Below are 22,392 nucleotides of genomic sequence, written 5' to 3'. Positions count from 1 at the left end.
CCATAATTTCGTGATTTCATTTCTATTAATTATAAATAATAAAATATATTCAACGTAACTATAACGTTTCTATAAATTTAAAGTACATGCTAATTTAGTTAAATAATTTTTTTTAAAATCATTTTTTATTACACGTGCATGGCATGTGGTAATGCACTAGTAACCTAAAATGCTCTCATTGCTAGTCGTCAACAACATAGAAAGACCTTGACACAAATAAGGAAAATATAAGGCGATATAGAATCCCCTTGGTGAAGACCCCTCTCCGGAATGATGCTAGCAATAGACTCGCCATTCAATTGGATCGAAAAGGACACCGGCGAGATACAATGCATAATTTTGGCAACTCATGCTTTAGCAAAACCGAGACAAAGCATAATCTTTTCAAGAAAAATCTACCCCACTCGATCATACGTTTTACTGATATTAACTTTCAAAGCTGCAAAACTTTCTCTACCATGTTTGATGTCCGTAAAACTATGAAGACACTCATGGCTCTGGATAATGTTATCACAAATAGAGCGCCCTGGGATAAATGCAAATTGGAAATCCGAGATCACCACATTCAAAATTCTCGACAGTTAGAAAGCACCGTCGTAACAATCTTATAGTAAAATTTTTTATCTTATTTGAAACAAGATTATTTTGAAATGAATATATTTAAATTTCGATGTTTGGAAAGAAAAAGAAAAAAAATTACTGATTTAAGTTTTAATATAAATTTACTCATTAGAAATTAAAATAATTAAAATGTTAAATAAGTAACTTATTTTGAAAAATAGATTTCAAATATTCAAAATCTTAAAGTAACAATCAATGGAATTAGTTTTCCATTTAAAATTTGTCCAGATTTAAATCACTCAAAATCTTGAAGAAGCCTTAGTTTTCAGTTTCTAAAAATTATGCTGGTTTCTTCACGATTATTTATTTGGTAGATTTTATATATATATCTATTCGGAACACATTTGAATTCTAATCAAATTTTAAAAATAAAAAATTAGTTTTTCAGTTTCTTTTTTTCCAAAATTTTGTTAAGATTTTAAAAACGTTTTAAAGAATTGATAACAAAAGAAAAGAATAGATAGATGGAACCAGTGTGTAAGCTTAATTTTCAAAAAGAGAAAATTAAAAGCAAGATAGTTATCAAACCGGATCTTAATTATTTCGTTTTTAGTTTTCTATTTTCTAAAATTATCTTGTTTGCGTTATATATTTTTTTTTAATGACTTTACCTTTCTTTAAAATACATTTTAATTTTAGGTAAATATCAAAAAAAAAAAAATCAAATTTGTTGATGTAGGATCTGGATCCGAGCTCCATCTTCGATGCAACGACGAACACATGCACATACGATAGATTTGCGTATCGATGTGATGTTAAGCCCTACGCACTCTGATGTCTAAGTCAAACAAAGAGTTGAACTAAGAGTAGCAAAACTTAGGTTTGTAAAATGTACCTCGAGCCCTATGCTTCTCCTCTTTTTTATAAAGGGAGTCTCCTTAGACTAGCTCGATCAAGTTTTGTGAACTTGGTCGGGTGGCCAGCTTGCTCTAGTTGGGTGGTCGCACCTGGTTGATCAGGTGGTCTGGTTTGGCCAAGTGGTCCTGGTCTAATGTGGTGGTTCAACTTGGTATGGTCTAGCTGGATGGTCCAATTCGATCGGATCAAACCTGGTATGGTTAGTTGGTCTAGCCAGACGTCCCCATCTACATCGCTTCCTTGGTCTCACTTCATGTTAACCTGAAATTCTTAAAACATTACTATTTTAAAAAAAGTAGAAAGAAAAACAAATGAATATAGGAAAGTAGCGTTAAAGCTTAATTTTCGTGGAAAATAAAAAACAAAAGGGTTAACAATAAAGCTTCAACTTTCCTATTTTTCAACTCTAAAATATCTTACATATCAGTTAACTATCAATTTTATATCTAAATTTGTAATTTTAAAAAATTTACACCAACTCTATTTTATTATAGATAAAATTGAAAGTTCGAGGATCCATTAATACCAAATTCAACATTTATGTTTCTCTGCTACTAAACTTAATTTGGAACTAAAAAATTAACATAAATATGTATTTATAAAAATATAATTACTTTTTTACAAGTTTAATAACCTACTTATATTTGACTAACGTGTTTATTGAAAAAAGAAAAATAAATAAAAAAAAAACTCAAAAGCCTTTCTTGGCCACTAAAATTTTAGGGTTCTTTGGCTTACATGTAACAAGTTCTCTTTTTTTTTTTCCTCTTACCATAAGATATTTCTAACTTTTTTTTCCCAATGTATTCAAATTACTACGAAGGTATTAGTATTTGTGTTTGAGAGGTTGATATAACGAAAGGGTTGCGTATACTAATTCACTATTGTTGTCCTACCGACTTTTATGTTATTAAAAACATCTTCAATTAATTAAAAGGTTATGAATTCAAATCTTCACCCTCCACATGTTATTTGTACTAAAAAAATTGATACTCTCCCAAACACATCCTAACCGGATTTTTGAAATTAACACGCCAAAACACTATTGAACTCTTAAACTATTAGAACCCGTTTGATAACCTTTTTGTTTTTAGTTTTTTAAAAACAATGTTGTTTGATAATCAATTTTTTTTCAAAAAAAAAATTTCAAAGACAGATTTCTGTTTTTTAAAATCTGGACTTGACTTTTTTTTTCTAATACTGAACTTTTTTTTTATTTCTCGTATTTATCTCTAAAAAATTTCTTTCTCACTCTAAAATTTTTTTATTTCTAAATTTGTTTTTGAATATTTATTATTATTTACCTCTCTCTCAAAATTTTTCATCTTTATGTATTTTTATTTTTTATTCTGTTAAATAAATTTCTCTACAAAAATTTTTTTTCTCTCTCTAAATTTTTAGTACTTTGAATATTTATCATTATTTGTCTCTCTTTTTCCAACCGATCAATTTCATTTCTCTATCTAAAAATTTAATATTTTTTCGAATTTTTTTATCTCTAAAATTTCGTCTTTCACAACTTTTCTTTCTCTTCCTAATCTATTTTTACGTCTTCTTTTCTCGTTCAATTTTCTTTCACTTTAACTTTTATTTATCTCTGTATTTATTTATTTTCTCTAAAAATTATATTTTAAATCTTTTTTTTTATCTCTAAATTTTTCCACTATAATTTTTCTTTTCCGGATAGTCAGGCCCCAAAAATAGAAAATTCATGTCCCAACCTCGTCCCAATTCCATTTTTTAAATAATTAATATATATTTATTACGTTTTTTTATTTTTAAATTCATTATAAAACCAATAATTTTTCTTGAGAACGGAAGAACGAGAGGTAGAGACGGGGATTAAAAATTTTCACGGACACGAGAATGGAGGATAGCATCCTCACTCGTATCCACACCATTGTCATCTCTACTCTACATATAATTTTCTCTCTTATTTTAAATTTTCTAACTTTTTAAAAACAGAAAACTAAATATGGTTACCAAACAAGTTTGGTTTTCTGTTTATCAAAAACAAAAAATGGTTATCAAACATTTTTGTTTTTTAAAAACAGATAATCAAAAACCAAAAACAAAAATGGTTATCAAACGGACCCTTAGTAATCTCTTTGTTATGGTGGTAGGTACGTTTAAATACTCGTCTTCTATTTGAACTAATATGTTTGTTCGCCTTTTTTTTTTTTTTTTGGTAAAATCAATTACTTTGATTTCAATATTTGAAATAACTAAAGCCCTCTTACTTCAATAGTCAATAGAATTGAAATCAAAATTTTCTTTCCATGTTGGTTTATTATGTTTATTAAAAAGTAGGAATAGAACTTGCCTCAAGCTGGAAATCACTCACCGCTCCACACATTTTCAATAATTACTTTACAGCTTCTCTTTTCTCTTTTAGAGATACATAACTTATTTTTATTGCATTATTTTTCTGTTTTAGAGATACATAACTTATTTTTATTGCATTCTTTTATAGTTTTACTTTTTTTTCTACCAATTAATTTTTTTCTAATAAAATAAATTTATTATACTAGTCTTTTTTAGTATATGTGATTTATTCTATAAAATTATGAATTTTATTTCATTACTTAACTATTTAATGTGAATTAGGTTATTATTTATTATTTAATTTGTTAAAATATAATATCGTTATTAGAAAATATATACAATGAAATTTGATCTGTATTTTCAACTAATAACCAAAAAGAACTAAACTAAACTAATAACTTTTCTTATAACAAATTTTTTTTTTAACTAAAAAGATTTACCAACTTTTTTTAGTTGATGTAATTTTATTATATAATATCATAATTTTCTATATAATTTATTGATTATTCAATTTTACTTAATTGTTATTATTTAATATCAATAAAATTGTACCAAAACGAGCATAACTAAGCGGTAATTGACATATATCTCCAATCAATAGGTTGTTAACTTGAGCGTCGAATTGTTTGTTTGCTTGTGCATGTCTTTTCTCACTAAGTGGTCTCTCAGCTCTATCCGGTTAGCTTACCTTGACCTCTTGAGCTGGTCATTCCTCCCCAAGGACATTCAAGCTCTACCAGCGGTCATACCTTAACCACATTTGATCTTTTGTCGATTTTGTTGCATAAACATTTGGCGTCATCTGTGGGAAACAGACATTTGAAGTCATTCCTACTGAACAAATTTATGACTCGCAGAGTTCTGAGAGGTCTAGTACTCCCGACAATCAAGCTCTTCAAGATCTTCTACTTCCACTAGATCTTCCTCTTTAAGATCTTCCCTCAAAGACAACTTTTCCTTGGAGGATGACCTTCCCCTTGAGGATCTCTCTTAAGTAAGACATACTCTAGGAGGAAGACCTTATCATCGAGAATGACCTTCCCTTTGAGGAAGACCTTCCCCTCGAGGATGACTTGTTTTCAAGAAAGACCTACTCCATGAGGAAGATTTTATCATTGTGGATGATCTTCCTCTCGATGACGACTCTCTCAAGAAAGACTTGCTCTAGAAGAAAGACCTAATAATTAAGGATGACCTTCCCCTTGAGGAAAACCTACCTCTCAAGAAGGATCATCCCTTGAGGATGACCTTCCCTCTGAGGACGACCTTTCCCTCCGAGCTTCAAGGATGAACTTCCCCTAGGAGAATGACCAAACGTGTTGCACCCGTACAAGGATCAACTTCCCACCATCAAAGAGTCGCGTCTCAATGGAAATCTCCAAGATGTTCTTAATGGCCGAGCTAGGCAATCAACATCTCAACTATGAGGTCAAACTCGAAAGATATTAGATACACGCTCAAGGAAAAGGCAAGACTATCCTAACTATCAATGATGGCGAGCAGAATGAGCCCCTCTTCCATCAAACAGCTCATCCCTGCCTAAAGAAAAAGGTTCCATCAAGATAGCTCATCCCCACATAGAAAAAAGCTTCCATCTTAGCTCATCCCCGCCGAGCTCATCCCTGCCTAGAGGGAAGAACTTCCATCAAGATAGCTCATCCACACATAGAGGAAGAGATTCCATCAAACAGTTCATCCCCGTTTATAAAAAGAGCTTCCATCAAGATAGTTCATCCCCATATAGAGGAAGAGCTTCTATCTCAGCTCATCTCTGCCTAGAGGAATAGCTTCCATCAAGACAGCTCATCCCTCCATAGAGGAAGAGTTTTCATCAAATAGTTTATCCTCACATAGAGTAAAAAGTTCCATCTTAGCTCATCCTCGTCTAGAGAAAGAGCTTCCATCAAGATAGCTCATCTCCATCTAAAGCACGAGCTTTCATCAGATAGCTCATACCCGCCTAGATGATGAGCTTCCATTTGAGCTCATCCCTACCTAAAATAAGAGCTTCCAACAGACAGCTCGTCCTCATCTAGAGGAAGAACTTCCATCATCTGATCATATTTAAGCAATCATGACAGACCCAACTTAGGTGCTGCCGACCTATACTCCAATGGGAGCCACCAAATATAAAGTACACATGTTATTCTTAAGCACCTAGCTTAAGCCAAGATATGATCTTACCCAAACCCCTAAGCGCCCAGCTTAGGCCGAGCTTCTCTAAGCTCTTACCTCAACCTAAGCACCTAGCTTAGGTCAAGCTTCTCCAAACTCTTACTTCAAACTCCTAAACGTCCAACTTAGGTCGAGTTTCTTCAAACACCAAACGTAATCAACATGGCAAGCCTAAGTTGAACATCTCAAAGCGTCAACCTTAAGCAAAGTGTCATGAGATATTCTTAAGTGCTAAGTCTCAATGGTCATACCTTACAAAGTAAAGACCTTGACCCAAGTTCTCAAAGTTGGCTCAAGTCATGACGGTCATACCTTAGAACAAGAATGACTTTGACCAAACTTCTCAAAGTTGGCTCAAATCATGACAGTCATATCTTAGAACGAGAATGACCTTGACCAAACTTTTCAAAGTTGACTCAAGTCGTGACAATATACCTTAGAACGAGAATGCCCCTAACCAAGCTTCTCAAAGTTGGCTCAAGTCGTGACGGTGAGACCTTACAAAATGAGTGACTTTTACCAAGCTTCTCAAAGTTAGCTCCTGACCAACTGACCTACCAGTCAAGTTATTACTAGAGACACAACTATCCAAGTACGAGGATGAGCTACTATGATCTGAGTGTCATATTAATCTATTTGCTTTCCAACAACTATAATCTCGCCAACTTCGAGTACTCCAAGCTCAAAAGATAGAAGTTACCACTTAGGCGGATTTTCAAACCCAGGAAAAACTTCTCTACCAGGTCAGACTCGGACCAGCAGAGAGGGGGCCAATGTTTAGGGGTGAAAATCATACTGCCACGTGGAGGACAGAGAGAGGTCCAACTTACAAGATCTTTCCTGAAGGCCAACCTAAAGGTCTTCTCTAAAGATCGACCTCGTTAAGGTCTTGCTTGAGGACTGACCTGAGGGTCTTCCTTTAAGGCCTACCTGAAGGTTTTCCCTAAAGACCAACCTGATCAAGGTCTTGCCTAAAGGCCGACTTGAAGGTCCTTTAAGGCCGACATGAAGGTCTTTCCTGAAAATCATTCAAGGGAGGAACGACCTTCTATACTTAGCTAAATTCTAGATGACAAGCATATGAACTGGAATAGCTACTTCTGACAGGCCGCCTTCGGTCCGACATGCCCAACCACTGGTCGTATTCCTTGTCGGGTAACCAAACTTATAAATAGGGCACTTCACTCTTCAGCCAGACATCGTATTCTAGATGGGTCTCCATGCTAAGGTCGAACTCAAAACTGACTTAAGCGTCGAAGTGTTTGGGATATGTTTCTTTAGTTTTATTTCTTCTTGTTTTTCCTTTTTCCTCATTGCCAATTTCATATTATGGTTGCTTGAACTATTTGTAACATGAGATTTTATTGATTATATGTGTAACATGTTCATTTAGATTATGTGTATGATATTTGACAAATGTATGTATTATGTAATATTATACAATAAATGTTATTTTTCTTGAATTTATTAAATATCTTCAACTCAAATTTTACAAAAGGAAATTTTCCGACGATGGAACCTTGAAATGTTCTGGAGGTCGATGTTCTTGGATTCTTGAGGGTAAAGATCGATATCTCGGGAGGCTAAGATTTGATTTTAAATACGTTTTCCTAAATGTGTAATTTTAATCAATATGGTTTATCCCTATATTTTGCAAAGAATTAATTGTTTTTCACACTTTTTTTAAAAAATGGTTTATCATTTTAGGCCAATAAATATTTTTTCTTTAAAAATTTTAAAAGATCTTTTTTTTTTGTTCTTGTAAATCTTCTTTCGGTAAGAAATTTTGTTTTTAATAAAAACAGTTAACTAAAAAATGTCTTTTATAAATGCATTTCCTCCGAAAAAACTCAACACTTTTAAAACATTTATGATATTTCAAAAAATAGCAAATCAAATCTTTGTCATTAATGTTTTTCCTAAAAAATTGTCGTATGACGGAAACATGTGATAGAAATTTAAAAGGGCAGCGGGCTACAACCAGAACTGATGTGGAGGGGCGGCGAGCGGTAACTGTGCAGTGGGCGGATGATGGGGGCGGTGACTATGCAATGGGTGGACGGTGGAGCGGCGGAGCGATAAGAACTTGAGTGGGAGGAGAGATGGAGGAGTGGGCGAAGCGGCAACAATGGAGCTTGAGTGGAAGGAGAGATGGAGAGAGCTTGAATGGAAGGAGAGATGGAGTGTGATATTTCATTCAACTTGACAATTAATGGTGTTCCATATTTTTATTGACATTTTTGTACATCAACTCGAGTGGAAGGAGAGCGGTGACAGTGTGATATACATCGGACGAATATCAGATATATACCGAGCGTATATCAAATATATATCGAGTGTATATCAGATATACGTCATATATAAGATCAGATGTTATTAGGGTAAAATTGGAATAATAAAAATTTCGAAAATAAAAATTTAAATTTTTACTATATTTGCAAAATAGAAAAGAGATTGACATTTTTGTAAATATGTATAAAAATTTAGCTATCCAATGGAATGTCCCATTAAAATTTGTGTTGGGGAGTGAAATTTATCTAATTTTTAATATTAAAAAGTAATTAATTAAAATGAAGTGTATTTAATTTTTTAATAAGTGAATTAATCAATTTGTTTAATTTAAATAAACATAAATCAAACTCTAATTAATTTAAAATTCTCCATCTCTAGAGGATCTAGGTGACCATTTCTGTCAAGTTTTGTACGGGTAACAATGAAAATACCCATATCTAATATTATTTTGATTAAGGACGAAATGTTTGAGATATTGCAAATATGGTCAATCACATCTTTATCTGATTGAGCCAGGTTCAGATTGACGTGGGTTCGGAATAAGAAGTTTTGAGTTGGGAGTATCTCCATCCACTAAGAGGTATATATATATATTTGATTGTATTATCATATTTGATTTCATTAAAATCGATATTATTTTTTTGTTTAGGTCAGCAGGAGATCGCAAGTAATTGATTTATGGGTTTTTTTTCTCTTTTTTTTTTTTGGGTTGGGTTAGTGGTTAAAGCATACGTTATATTCTCTCTTTTTAGTCATAGTTTGTGTAAAAATTAATGCAACGTACAAATTTGCCCCTTCTTAGTTTGCAAATGTACAGGACTATTTTAATCTTATTTAGTCACTAAAATATATAAAGTTGTTATATTTTTTTAATTAACAGGTAGAAGAAATTACTTTTAATCAATCACCGTTTCTTTTTTAAAAAAAAAAAACAATCACTGTTTATTAACTTATGAAGATTCTAAAAATCAAATAAATCGTTTAAACATTTTTTTTTAACATTCAAAACCTCAATTCAACACAATTGTGACAAAAAAAATTGACGGTAATATACTACTATCACAATATATTAATATATTGTTAGTAAATTTATCATGAAAGAATAAAAAAGATTTAGAAAAATTATAGTAAATGACATAAAATAAATATGTATTTATAAAACGATAATTATTTTTTATTTTTTCAAAAATATCTTTAAGGTTAAAACCAATGCCATAGATAAAAATACATATTACTGTTGTGCTACTGATTTTTTCTTGACAATTTTCAACCATCGTGAGTTTTTCATGACGATTAACAAATCTAGCATAGTTGCTTGTTGAGGAAAAATCTAAAAAAATTATTCAGAAAAAAGGAGAAGAAAAGAAAAACTAGAGTATCTAAACCATTATCCTAGTAAAAAACTAGAGTAGCTTTCCATTAACCTAACAATTTCTAATAGTCATTTGATGGTCTAGATTGCATTTTAAAAAATAAACTATCAAAGATTTATATACATCATCTAGAAAGGCAAAAATATCTTGCACGCATGGAGAGAATATATAATAATGCAATCACCTTCCTGTTTTTCTCTTCTTTCCACGTCTCCTTTCTTCAGCTTCACTTTCCTCGGAGCTGGACGACTCTGATTCCGACTCGGAAGCAGTTGAGACCGACGAATCAGAACTTTGAGAATCGTCATCAGGGTCAGATGCTGGTTCTTGCTGCTGTTGCATGATTAGGCGTGGCATATTCTTCAAGTATTCTCGCAAATTCTCTGTGAGACCACCAAGCCCAATAGACGTGAAGAAGTTGATAGAAAACCTTGTGTTCTTTGGATTATCCCTAGGGAAAATGGATTCAAACGAATCCTGCATTGTCGGGTCCGTGAGACGTTCATTCAACAGTTGAATGCCCAGATGCTCTGACAGTTCCTGCATCCCAATGAACACAAAATTAACATCCATCTCCCAAGCAATCTTCTCAAAATTGATGATTGACTGGATAATTGACTGGAAATAATACCTGGAAAAGGATCTTAATAAAAATACGAGAGGAAGATGTGGTGTCTTCTTCGGTTAGGCGAATGTAAGACAAGACATGCCATGGGAGAGCATCCGTGCCGAGAAGGTGCGCGAAAAATTTGGCTACATTACGTAGCTTATTAGTTTCAAGCCTATGAATCATCGAATACTGCTGGACGAAGCATCTCTCAAAATTTTCCTGATACACTTTGTTGATCTTGCAAAATCTTTGCCCCAACAGACCATAATATCGAAGGTAAGTTCTCTCCTGGCTGCAACATTCCAACAGCATGACACATAACTCTATTTCTTGACCAGGCTCGAGTCTAATTTTCAGAAGCTTATGCCCGGCCTCCTCGAAGTCTACACTGGACATAATTGTCAGATATATTGTTCTTCTGAGGTTCACCAGATTGGTCTCTGTTTCATCATTTATTTGCATCTGCTGCTCATCATCTTCTTCAGAATCATCTTCGTCGTCCTCGTCTTCATCATCTGATCCAACAACCGACTGATCATCCTCATCCTCAGATTCCTCGCCAAGTATATTTTTCTTCAAATCCTCATAACGCTTCTCATTGTCGAGGAAATTTGGATCAGCTTTGAAGATATCTGACAGCAAGACAAGAAAATAATAAATGCATAATAAAACAAACATCATGAGGACGCCAACTTTGATTAATTGATAAAGCATGTACAAAATTTTATAGAAATAGATACCTAGAGCAATCTCAGGATCTATCTCTTCTGCAAGAGAGATTTCGTGAGTTAACTGATCTTCTTGCTCTACAAGGTCCAGCTCCGGACGAACAGCTGGATAGCCCTGAATCAAATCCAAAACGTGTGAATTTAAAAGTGAATAAAACAATTGCTGCTGCCATACAAAGAAGCCAGACATGTATGCTTGAGAACAAACAACTTAGGTATCTTTTTCTTATCAGAAACCAAACTTTTCATTGAGAAAAATGAAAAACGTTATCCATTATGTATCAAAGGAAATAAAGAATTAAAAGATGTGTTACTTTTTGCAAGTTACCCAACAGCATACCGAGAACATCAAGACTAACTCTATATTCCTCCCCATTTTCCTAATCTTTTAGGTATTGTTTTAGTTGGTTTATTACCCCTTTTTTTATTCTTAATACTTTTTTATTTTATAAACTTTCAAACAAATATTACTCCAACCAAAATTGTACATGTTCTCTAATACGGTAATATTAGGACTACAAAACTTTATGTTCTTATGTTTTTTTCCTTTTTTATTTAAAATGAGGCTTATGCCTCACACCCCTTAAGACTTATGATTCACCTCTTGATGAGGAAAATCTTCGAGGCACCTTAATCCTGTTAAAACATTCATAATAAATTAATCTTCTAACATAGTCTTCCAAAGATTTGTGAGCTGTCACTGTTAAAACATTCATAATAAATTAATCTTCTAACATAGTCTTCCAAAGATTTGTGAGCTGTCAATACAATTACTGCATTTCTAGATTCTGACTTGAAAAAAGAGAACCTTTTAGACTAATAAGGGGGAATAACTGAGAGAGTGACTATACCTCGAACTTTGCTTTCCTGATTGCAAATAGGCCTTCGATCAGAAACTGAACCCTTTTGTCTATTTCTCCTTCATGAAGAATTCCCCGAAAACGCTCAAATATTCCTACAATCATTGAATAAGAAATAAAGAAAAATGAATAAACAAACTTGGGGTAAAATAGGTATGGATCATATGGGGATTTTTTAAGAATAAAATTACATTAAAAAACAAACTTATTTTTCAGATAATAAGGATTGAAGAAGATATTCTTATTAATTAATCTAATCCTCCAAAGAAGAGGGATTCTGAAGAAAAATGTTCTAGTAACTTCAAAGTTGGTAATCTTCTACATATGATATAAGATTTCCCAGAAAGCCAAACGAGGCATGGCTAGACGATGATAATTTCATGAGACAGATCCATGACAAACAAAAATCAACAAACATTGTGACTGCACACGAGATACTATCTCGGAGATATATCAAAGATTCAAAATAAAGTAATTTCTTACAAGCTGCATATAGCACATATTTTACAATTATAATCTTTTTTTTTTTGTGAAAGAAACAATTTTACAATTATAATCTTTGAACTAGATATTTCTCTCAATCTTCTATCCAAGAATTATGTCTTTCTTGATACCACGTCAAGAAGTTAAAAGATTCTATGATGTATTAATACGATTGAATATTTCCAAAATCAAGAGATAAGAAATAAATTTGTACAAAACCTCATAAAATGATAATAGCATACTCACCATGAAGCCCTTTAGGTGAAAGATCTTGTAGTATTGATCCACAATCGGTCACAAAACCAACCGCGACCTCAACACTATCATCTGTGGGATTCTCCAGCAACACAGTCAGAAGCTCTAGTGCAATTATTTCATGAGCCACCTGTTGGTTCACTAGATGTGCTATAAATTTTACAGCAGCTAGTAGTTGATGCTGTCAAAGATAAATAACGCAATAAGGATCAAATAGAAATTTTAAAATATAAAATCTTACAGAAATTAAATGGAAAAGGAAAATAAATTACAAACATCACCAAATATTACCTTGTCATTCCTTTTATATGCTCTTTTGAGCTGCAATACAATTCTTCTTAATAGAAGTTCGCCCACTTCTGGAAACTTAGTATTCACAACAGCAACCAACGCAGCAAATACGTCGGTGAACCCTGGGGATGCCATTTGTGACTTCATACAGGAGCGGCAGAATAGACCCCTACCCCTGATTAGATTCTCAGCAAATAACTCCGGAATTATATTCTTTATATTAGTAGCATTGACCTTGTTAACAAGACCATTGATACTCTTTCGTAGTGCGTCCCATGTCAAACGTTGGTATTCAACACTACTCTTGTCTTGGACCTCCTTCATCATTCGGGCCAACTTAAATGGTGGAATGTAAACGCCCCCACTCTTACCCAAATTTGAAGCATCAGAATTCAAATGGTTTTCAGACAATTTTTCCTCCCTGTGAGGTGGATGGTCAAGATGCTTCCTCTGCCTATCTTTGTCAGTCAAATTCCTTCGATGTTCTGATTTTCTGTCCAATTCCTTGTCACGCTCATCTTCTGAATCATGACGCAAATGGCGTTCCATATTTTTATTCTCGTTCTCAGCTTCACGTTGCCTACGTGCATGCCTTTTCTCTCGTAGTTTGCCTTCATCAGAACTTTGATATGATTCTTTCCGGTCTCCTCTCTCTTGTTCTCTATGTCGATTTTTGTCTTGATGCCTTCTATCTCTATCATGCTTCTTTCTATCTCTGTCTATTCTCTCATAACCTTCGTCAGGACTCCGTCGAGACGCATTCTTTCTTTCTTCCTCACTTTGCCACCTATCACGCATGTGCTCGTCATTTTTCCCACTAATTCTGACCTTATGCCTGTCATCATCATTATACACATCTTTCTTCTCAGGTCTTCTACTCCTATATCCTTCACTAGCACCAGAAGAATCGCTTTCATTTTCACGACGGCCGTGTCGTCTGGAATATCTTTTTCGACTACCATGGTGATGCTTATCTCCATTCTTTTTCAATCCATCATAATCTGACTCTCTATTATACTTCATATCCATACCACTGTCGGAGAAAAATGTATACTGCTCAGACAACACAAATATCCTTTTGGCACCAACCTAACGTCCCAATGCCTATCAGACAAAAAACATACGATCATCAGATTCAAATTAAAAGTAATTTAATATTTTTGAAATTAACATAGTACTCATAAGCAAAAGGTGTAACACCCCAAAATTTTCAGAACATTACTAAAACCATCCATTTAACTCAACTCAAAGAAGGAAATAAGACTGTTATTTACACTCGATGATAAACTTTAATTAACTCAGAGAAGTCTCAGCCCACAAAATCAATCAACTAAACAGAACGTTCCAACTCTCAAAATTTAATAACTCAAGGAAACCTTCAACCAACTCACAAAAGATACCCAATAATCCAACCTTTAACAAGAATTTTCACCAATGACCAACGGAACAAAAGAATCATCTAACCTACTACCTTGCCAACAAACTTAATTCAAAGATTTAAACATAAACCACCCAAATTCATGTAGAAATATCCTGAGCACGAATAACAGATAAGTAATAGATTAAACATCAAAATAACCAGATCACCTACCCCGAAAGCAAGTAGACAAGAGTCAAACCAAAATAAAGCAGGATTAATGCAGAAATGAACTGAGATAAATACGCACTACAGCGTCAAATACCTCGGACCACCAAAGTTGAGAGAAATCGAAAAATCGTTGGAACCACTGAAGGGTGAGGCAGATACAGATCGAGGTAGGGCGACGAAATTGTGAGGGAGCGTTAAAGTAAATGGATAAATACAGTAATCAATATGAGTGTCGCCGAATGATGCGGCTGCAGGTTCGTCGCCGGAGAGAGGAATCGCGTCGCCGGCGAGAGAGGGGGCTGTGACGAGGGAGGAAGGGAACGGAAACCTGCGGCGGATCGAGGGAGAGAATGAGGGATACGGGAGGCGACTATTTTGCTTGCGACCTATTTATGTTTTCCCCTTTTTTTTCTTTCCTTTTTCCGTTCTAAAGAGGATTTTAAAGATAATATCTAACATAATTTTAGGAAAGATTTAGGGGAAGGATTTGAATTTTTTTTTTTTTATCAAAGAAACATTGCATTACAAATAAATCGTACCACTAAGGGTTAAAAAAGGTGTGACAACGCATCACAAATAGAAGCCTTAAAATAAAACAATTATCCCAAATGACATAGAAACGATCATTACATTTCGCCAATAAAACAGATTGACTAACTAAGAATATGAACAAATTCTAGCCCACCAAACATTTTCTCCAATGCCACAACATCCACAATCTCATTTAATGATTTTGGGGGAGATTCTTCAATTAATTGAATGATATTGACAATTATAGCGCCTCTATTTAGAATTTGGAGAGAAATAATTGCATCAAAAGTTGTCTTATCCTCCACCATGACAGGTAAGGAAGGATTAGGCAAATTCTCAAAATCATGCTCATAAGGAATCTCAAGATAATTAAGATTGATAACCTCCACATATCTCAAAACGGTGTTCGAGCTGATCGCTGCCGCACCTCCATCGTTGCCCACCTTCTGCTCCGTCATCTTTGCCCCAGAACCATGTAAGTTATATGAACTAGAATACAAGGAAGATAAAGAGTCATCCCAAGAGATTACAAGCGGTAACACTCTCCAATTTTGTGCATGGTAACTCTTCAAAACGTCCTGATGACGATGTCATGGACCATACATAACGATGTTGGCTTTGATTTTGTCAACGGCAACAGTACTATTGACATCCAATGGGGAGATCCCCGACATCCAACCATTATCCGCCATAACATAAACTAGCGGGAAAAAATGATGCTCCCTGAAAATTGCACTCACAACAGCAATAGAAGTCCTCAAAATATCTTGATCCATACTACTTCCTACTTGAAAAAAACTACGAAAAACCTGAAACAAAGTAGAAAGGAAAACCCTATGAAAAAACTCAGCTAGAGGATTGAGAGAAAACACACCCCCTTAACGGGAAGGAGAAGGAGAGGAGGGGAGTAGGCCACTGGCCACCCCCTCCCCACTTTTTTCCACTCCCTTTTGAAAAAACTCAGTCGGCGTAAAGGATTTGATTTTGAAACCTAAATAATTTTTAAAATTTTGTATAGGATTTAATTAAAAAAATAATCTCTTTTCAAAATTCAAAAATTAAATTCGTTTAAACTATTAAATCCAAATTAAATTTTTAGTACAAATCCAAATTATAAGTTCTTAACGAGAAAAAAAAATTCTAATAATCTAAAGTAGGGGTGATTAAAAGAATTTGAAAAACCTACCCGACCAACTAAAATTGACCGAACCAGTATCGTTCGAAAAAACGATGGATTGGTATGACTGAGAAATAAAAAATCTACTGATCGTCCAATAATAAAATTATTTTTAAAAATCTATACTATATTAAAAATACACAATTTCTTCAAAACTGTTTTGGACAATAATACCCCTTATTAATTATAAACTCTATCAAATTTATTGTTTTTCATATGATTTTTTTTAACAGAAACCGTTGTTGTAATTATTATTACGATGAAATAGAAGTAAACCGTTTTTAATTTACTTATTATTGTCATTAGTATTATAATGAAATCGATGACTATTAAAATTCCACATGAATTATATAAATACAAAACATTAGAATCAATCACTCGAATATTTTTTTTTTATATATCCGTGTGTATGGACCAGTTTGCGCGCAACTCTGACTATTCAACGAGACACAATCTCTGAAAAAAAAAAATTGGACAATAGTACCTCTTTAATTTTTAATTAATTACCAACTGTATCAATTTTATTGTTGTTTATATGATTTTTTTTTTCAACATAAACATTGTTGTAATTATTATTACATTGAAATAGAAGTATTAAACCGTCTTTAATTTACTTATTATTGTCATTAGTATTATAATGAAACATATGGCTTTTAAAATTCCACATGAACTATATAAATACAAAACATTAGAATCAATCTCTCCAAATATAATTTTGGTGAAATAAGTTGTAACACAAGATTGTAGACAACAGATGGACTAATTTCGAATAATAGATACAAGACAATGTAATTGATGAAAGAATACTCGAAGGGGAAGGAAGGATGTTAGTAAACATATTAAGCATAAAGAAAGAGCAAGAGCGACGATGATGCCAAGAAGAAGAGATGATGAACACTAGTACGATGATAGTAGTGCCGAGCATAAGTGGGTAGCAACAACAAGCAACAAAGTGGTATCGACCATGAACACTATGACCGTGGTAACGATGAGAGTAATTGAAAACTAAAGATGGAGGGCAAGAGATGTTCATGTGGTTATGTGACCACATAGAGAAAGGAAAGATGGAATGAAAGGCAAGATTTGAGAGAAAGGTAAGGTTGGGTTTTGTAAATATTGTTTTAATTACAAAATTGTCATTAAATTTTATTTGTTTAATAAGAATGTTATTGAATGTGATTGTATATTTTTATTTCCTATTTATTCTTTTTAAAAAATATGAACTTGTATTAAAATATTAAATAGTCAAATATACATAACAATGAATTAAAATATTTTTTAATTAAAAAAACAATTGACTTGCAAAGATAGAAATAGTAATTATTAAGTAAGGCAATACATTAATTTCCAAATTTTCAAGAATGGTGCAAAGTTACATGCAATTTCCATTATCGATAACTTTCCACATTTAAAAGAATATTCCTCATACTTTAGTTTAATTTTGTAACGGATTGTTTTTCTTTATCATTCCCTTAATATTATTCACTCTCATAATTGTTTCTCAATAATTTGCATTTAATTTAGCCTGAACTTGTTTATTTTGCCCACCATGGTTCAAAGTAGAATTGGAAATTTTTTTTTTTCAAATTACAACGAGAGTGGGGTATTCAAACTCATGATCTTTTGGTCTATTTTTTTGGTCACATAATGAATTAAAATGTTTTTCAATTAAAAAAACAATTTACTTGGAAAGATGGAAATGAAATTATTAATTTAGGCAATACATTAATTTCAAAATTTCTATGAATGGTGCATTGTAATTTCCATTATTTATTTGACTGTTGATAATTTGAAGAAAAATTTTCTCCCTTAAAAAAATGAAAAATGATAATTTTCCATATTTAAAGAATATTCCTCCAAGTTTAATTCTGTAATCGATTTTTTCCTTTATAATTGTCATTAATATTATTCATTCTCAGGATTCTTTCTATGTAATTTGCATTTAAATTCGCCGCAACTTCCTTATTTTGTTCACGGTGGTTCGAAATAGAATTGAAAAAATCTTTTATGGTTGATGATTCAAACTCATGATCTTTTGGTCACATAATAGACCCAAATTACTTGAGGGAAGGTTAAGAATTGAAGAAATCTATTGACACATATACTATATCTTTTAAATTTTTTAAAAAATACCAATAATAACAAAGAACAAAAAACAAGCACGTCATACTTCTAAATTAAAATTAAGAATTTTAGTATTCTCAAAATATATTCCACGAAAGTTATTTAATAAAATAATACTAAATATTATAAGAGAGAAAAAAAAGTCACCTATTTATTCGCAAATAAATAAATATTTGATTGTATTTTTGCATATATTGATTAAAGAATAATTTGTTATTATAAAATTCCTACTTTGGTGACTTGAAAATATGCACTAATTAAATTCCTAAAAAAATCGTACTATCTGATAAATTTATTTCTAAAGGTTAAAATTAGTAATTAAAAAAACAAAATAGAAAAATAGATATAACAGTACTAAATTCATATGAGGTATGAAATTAAAAAAAGGAATTGGGTATATCTTCTTTAACCATTTTTTTCAACAAAATGTTTTTTAACCAATTGAATTAGGTTCATTTAGAAATTATTTTAATTTTTAGATAATGGAATAGAAACATTATTAATTAGCAACGTAAAGCCTAAAAACACAAGTCATATCAGAATAAACTTAAATTATAAAAACTATGATAATGTTATTTCCACAAAACATTTTAAAATTAGGTTATCTTAATTGTGAAAACATTTTCATGGCAAGATGAAAAGAAATCTCATACGCTTATTTGATATTCAAGCTTTAATTAAATTAAATATTGCCTGGTATATTAATATATTTTACTAAACTAATTAATAACTCAATTATATGGATTAAAAGTAAAATGTAAAATTAATTGATAGCTCAAATCTCACTCTCATACTTTTATATATATATAACAAAATCTCACTAAAAAAAATATAATGTTATATTCAAAGCAAATTTATGATTTTAAGATAACAATCAAGTTTTTTTTTAATACAAAATAACAATTAAGATAGTTACATCAAAATCACATAGACGGAGTTAACTTTAACATCAATGGGTTAAGACGTATATTATTGACCAAAATGTTGAGGCTCAATCCTTACCCCTATATGTTATTGAACTGAAGAAAAAAAATCACACTAGTAGATATTATAACATGTAAAATAAAAATATGCTTAAATGTTTTTAACTCCTAATGTTTGAGTTTTTACGTTTTAATTTAGTTATATTGTTTTAAAATTTTCAATTTGATCTTTTATACTTTTAGCATTTTTCAAGTTAGTCTATCGCGAATGGTGAACATTAAAATTGATTAATTATAAACTTACCTGGGATGAGATAATACCGAATGAATTTGTATAAATTTAGAGAATAAAAATATTATAATACTTAATAAATTGGCAAACTTGGAGGACAAAATTATTATAACACTTAGTGAATTAACCGAAATTTAAAGAAGAAAAGAGTATCATTTAAGAGAAGAAAATAACATTTATTTTAAATTTTCAAAAATTTGAAGGATGAATTATAGACTTTCTCTAAAATTATTTTTTTTCTCCTATAAATTTCCACGTATTTGCTAACTATGTGAATAGCCAATTTTAATAATGTTCACCAATAACAAGAGACTAAAAATATTAAGCATAAAAGACTAAATTGAAACATTTTAAAGAATAGATACTAAATTAAAAAAATCCTACATGATAAACTAAAACATATAGTTAGTGAATAGAAGTATTCCACCCATTAAATAAAATTGTATTATTTTTGTTTTTGAAAAATAAAATTATAGGGTAAAATATGCTTTTTGGTCCCTGAGTTTTGAGCTAAGTGTCTATTTGGTCCTAAAGTATAAAAATTAACACTTTAGTCTCTGAGGTTTGAGAAATAGTTCTAAATGGCCCCTAAGTTCATTTTAGCTTTAGTTAATTAACGAAAAAGTGACGTGGCATAATTGAGGTGACAACTTTTATTATTTTTACCATTAGTTCATGTATATATATTTTTTCTTTCTTCATTTTTTTCCCTTATCTCTCCTCACCCATATCTTCTGGGGTAAATTTGGTTCAATAGGGACCAATATTGTTTTTTAATCACCCTCTTTAAAATCTATGTTTTCTAGGGCGTTTGTTGTTGTCAAATGACCATCATGCCCCTCATTTATCTCTCCGTCCTCTCTCTCATCCCTCCCCCTCCTTCTCTTCCTATTTTTTCTCTCCATCATCTCTCTTATTTTCCTCTGGTTATACACGATCTTCCACTTTCTTATTCCCTCCCTCTATCAAATCTCAGTTGAGAAAAACTACCTAAGGGAAGTTTAGATTTGTCAAAATATTTAGCAAATCTCGAAGAAGACGGTGACCAGGGAGGAGATGTTGCTAATGCAAACGTGAGACCCACCGTCGAAGAAGAATACCACCGAAAAATGCCTGGAAGACAGAGGGAGAAAGCGAGAGATGAGGGGGAGAAGGAAGAACGGGAGAGAGGGAGAGAGGAGAGAGCGAGAGATGAGGGAGGGAGGGAAGAATGGGAGAGAGAGAATTGAGATTTCTAATTTAATTTAATTACTTAAAAATCTATTTATAGAATGAATAAATTTCCTAAATTATTGAATTAATTTCGAATGAATATTTATCCATTTATAAAGTGAATAATTTTAAATATTTTGAAATAAAATGACATTTATCTTATTTATCTAAATAATTATTAATAAATTTTGGTTAATTTAAATGAAATCATAAACAAAATTAAATCAATAGAAAATAAATAAATAAAATGTTTGGTCAAAAATGATTAACAAATAATTTAAGAGATTAAAGATTAAAATTAGAAGGAAGGAAAACATAATCTCAATTTGCTTAATTTTAGTGTATTCATATTCAAATTTGTTTAAGATTTTTTTTCTTCCTTAAATTATGATTGGATATCAAATTTAAAGTTTAATTAAAAAAATTATTGAGTGTATCTTTACCCGTTACGTGAAAAATAAAAAAATAAAAATCTCCCAGAGCGAGAGAAAGACCGAAGCGAGATATGTATCTGAAAAGGGTGTTTTAAGTGAAAAAAAAGATGGAAAATTTGAAAAGGTTGTTTTTTGGTAAAATTCAAAGAGAAGAAGATGAAAGTTATGTATAATACAAACCAAAAAAATTGAAAAGAAAAACTCAGACCATAAGAAAGTGGAAGATTCTCTATAACGAGAAAAAATAAGAGAGATGGTGGAGAGAAAAAATTGAGAAGAGAAGGAGGAGGAATGAGAGAGAGGCCGGAGAGAGACTTTAGGAGGGACATGACGGTCATTTGACAACAACAAATCCCTCGAAAACATAGATTTTAAAGAGGGGATTAAAAAACAATACCTTGTAAGCCAAATTTCCCCATCTTCTTCCCTTTTTTTCTTGTCGCCATCTTCTTCTGGTTGCCGCCGCACCCCACCATAACCCACAAGAAAGCAGAAAACCCAATTCGAATCCAATAAAGTAGTCTTCAAAGAAATAAGAGAAAACCCTAGAAATGATTATGAAGGGATGCAAAATTTGTACAGAAAAATAATTCCTCAAATTCATAATGTAGACCATGGCTTGGAGCAGTGCAATCGAGTCAAGATTAATAAGAGGCCTTTGAAAATACTTGTATTCAAATTCAATTTCTTTATCCATTTTCAGATTTTTCTATTGGAAAAATTGTTGCTGGAAATCGGTTGGTTTTGTTTTGGGGCAATACACAACCATAGGACGAATGTGATCTACAAATTCAATTTCTTTTCATTACAAATGATGGTTTTGGTAAGGTGCATCGGCAAGTCGGAGAAGATGGCGAAGAGGAAAGGCGAAAGAAAAGAATGGGTGAGGAAAGAGGAGGGGAAGAAAAATGAAAAAAAAAAAAAATATATATATATATATATATATATATATATATATATATAAAACCAAACCAATATAAAAATAATAAAAGTTGCCACTTCAATTATTCCACGACAGTTTTGTGTTAGTTAACTACGCTAAACTTAAAGTGTTATATATGTTGTTGGAATATATAACATGTGACTTCATGTTGGAACTGTTGGTACATACAACTCATATACCACTTATATAACTTCTTATATGGTCATATGATTTACCATTTATTGATTTATCATTGATATAGTCATGATATAGGTTAGATATAACACTGATGTACTTAAAATATATCTTATATTTAGT

The 22,392-nt window shown here is 32.0% G+C and overlaps 1 protein-coding gene across 1 annotated transcript; it reads right to left on the bottom strand.

The window, feature by feature from the left end:
- Positions 1–9,651: 9,651 nt before the first annotated feature.
- On the bottom strand, positions 9,652–14,873 carry LOC111018369 (uncharacterized). The gene is made up of 7 exons (XM_022294415.2): positions 14,554–14,873; positions 12,872–13,975; positions 12,572–12,761; positions 11,834–11,937; positions 10,995–11,097; positions 10,276–10,886; positions 9,652–10,184 (listed from the first exon to the last, which is right to left on the bottom strand). The coding sequence occupies exons 2-7, from the start codon at positions 13,898–13,900 to the stop codon at positions 9,825–9,827; spliced, it is 2,397 nt and encodes a 798-aa protein (XP_022150107.1). The 5' UTR covers positions 13,901–13,975; positions 14,554–14,873; the 3' UTR covers positions 9,652–9,824.
- Positions 14,874–22,392: the final 7,519 nt, after the last annotated feature.

Source organism: Momordica charantia (assembly GCF_013281855.1).
Source record: "Momordica charantia cultivar OHB3-1 chromosome 8 unlocalized genomic scaffold, Mcharantia_2.0 BLBB01000008.1, whole genome shotgun sequence".
In the NCBI taxonomy this organism is placed as follows: Eukaryota; Viridiplantae; Streptophyta; class Magnoliopsida; order Cucurbitales; family Cucurbitaceae; genus Momordica; species Momordica charantia.
Note: the sequence above shows the minus strand (reverse complement) of the source record. Positions and strands in the feature narration are given on the sequence as shown.

What these genes read in the sequence shown, in the direction of transcription:
- LOC111018369 (XM_022294415.2), bottom strand. Translation starts at nt 13,900, where the DNA reads ATGGATATGAAGTATAATAGAGAGTCAGATTATGATGGATTGAAAAAG. An exon ending in TTCACCTAAAGGGCTTCATG is followed by an intron (nt 11,938 to 12,571) that starts GTGAGTATGCTA and finishes CAATGATTGTAG; the next exon opens with GAATATTTGAGCGTTTTCGG. An exon ending in AGATCCTGAGATTGCTCTAG is followed by an intron (nt 10,887 to 10,994) that starts GTATCTATTTCT and finishes TCTTGCTGTCAG; the next exon opens with ATATCTTCAAAGCTGATCCA.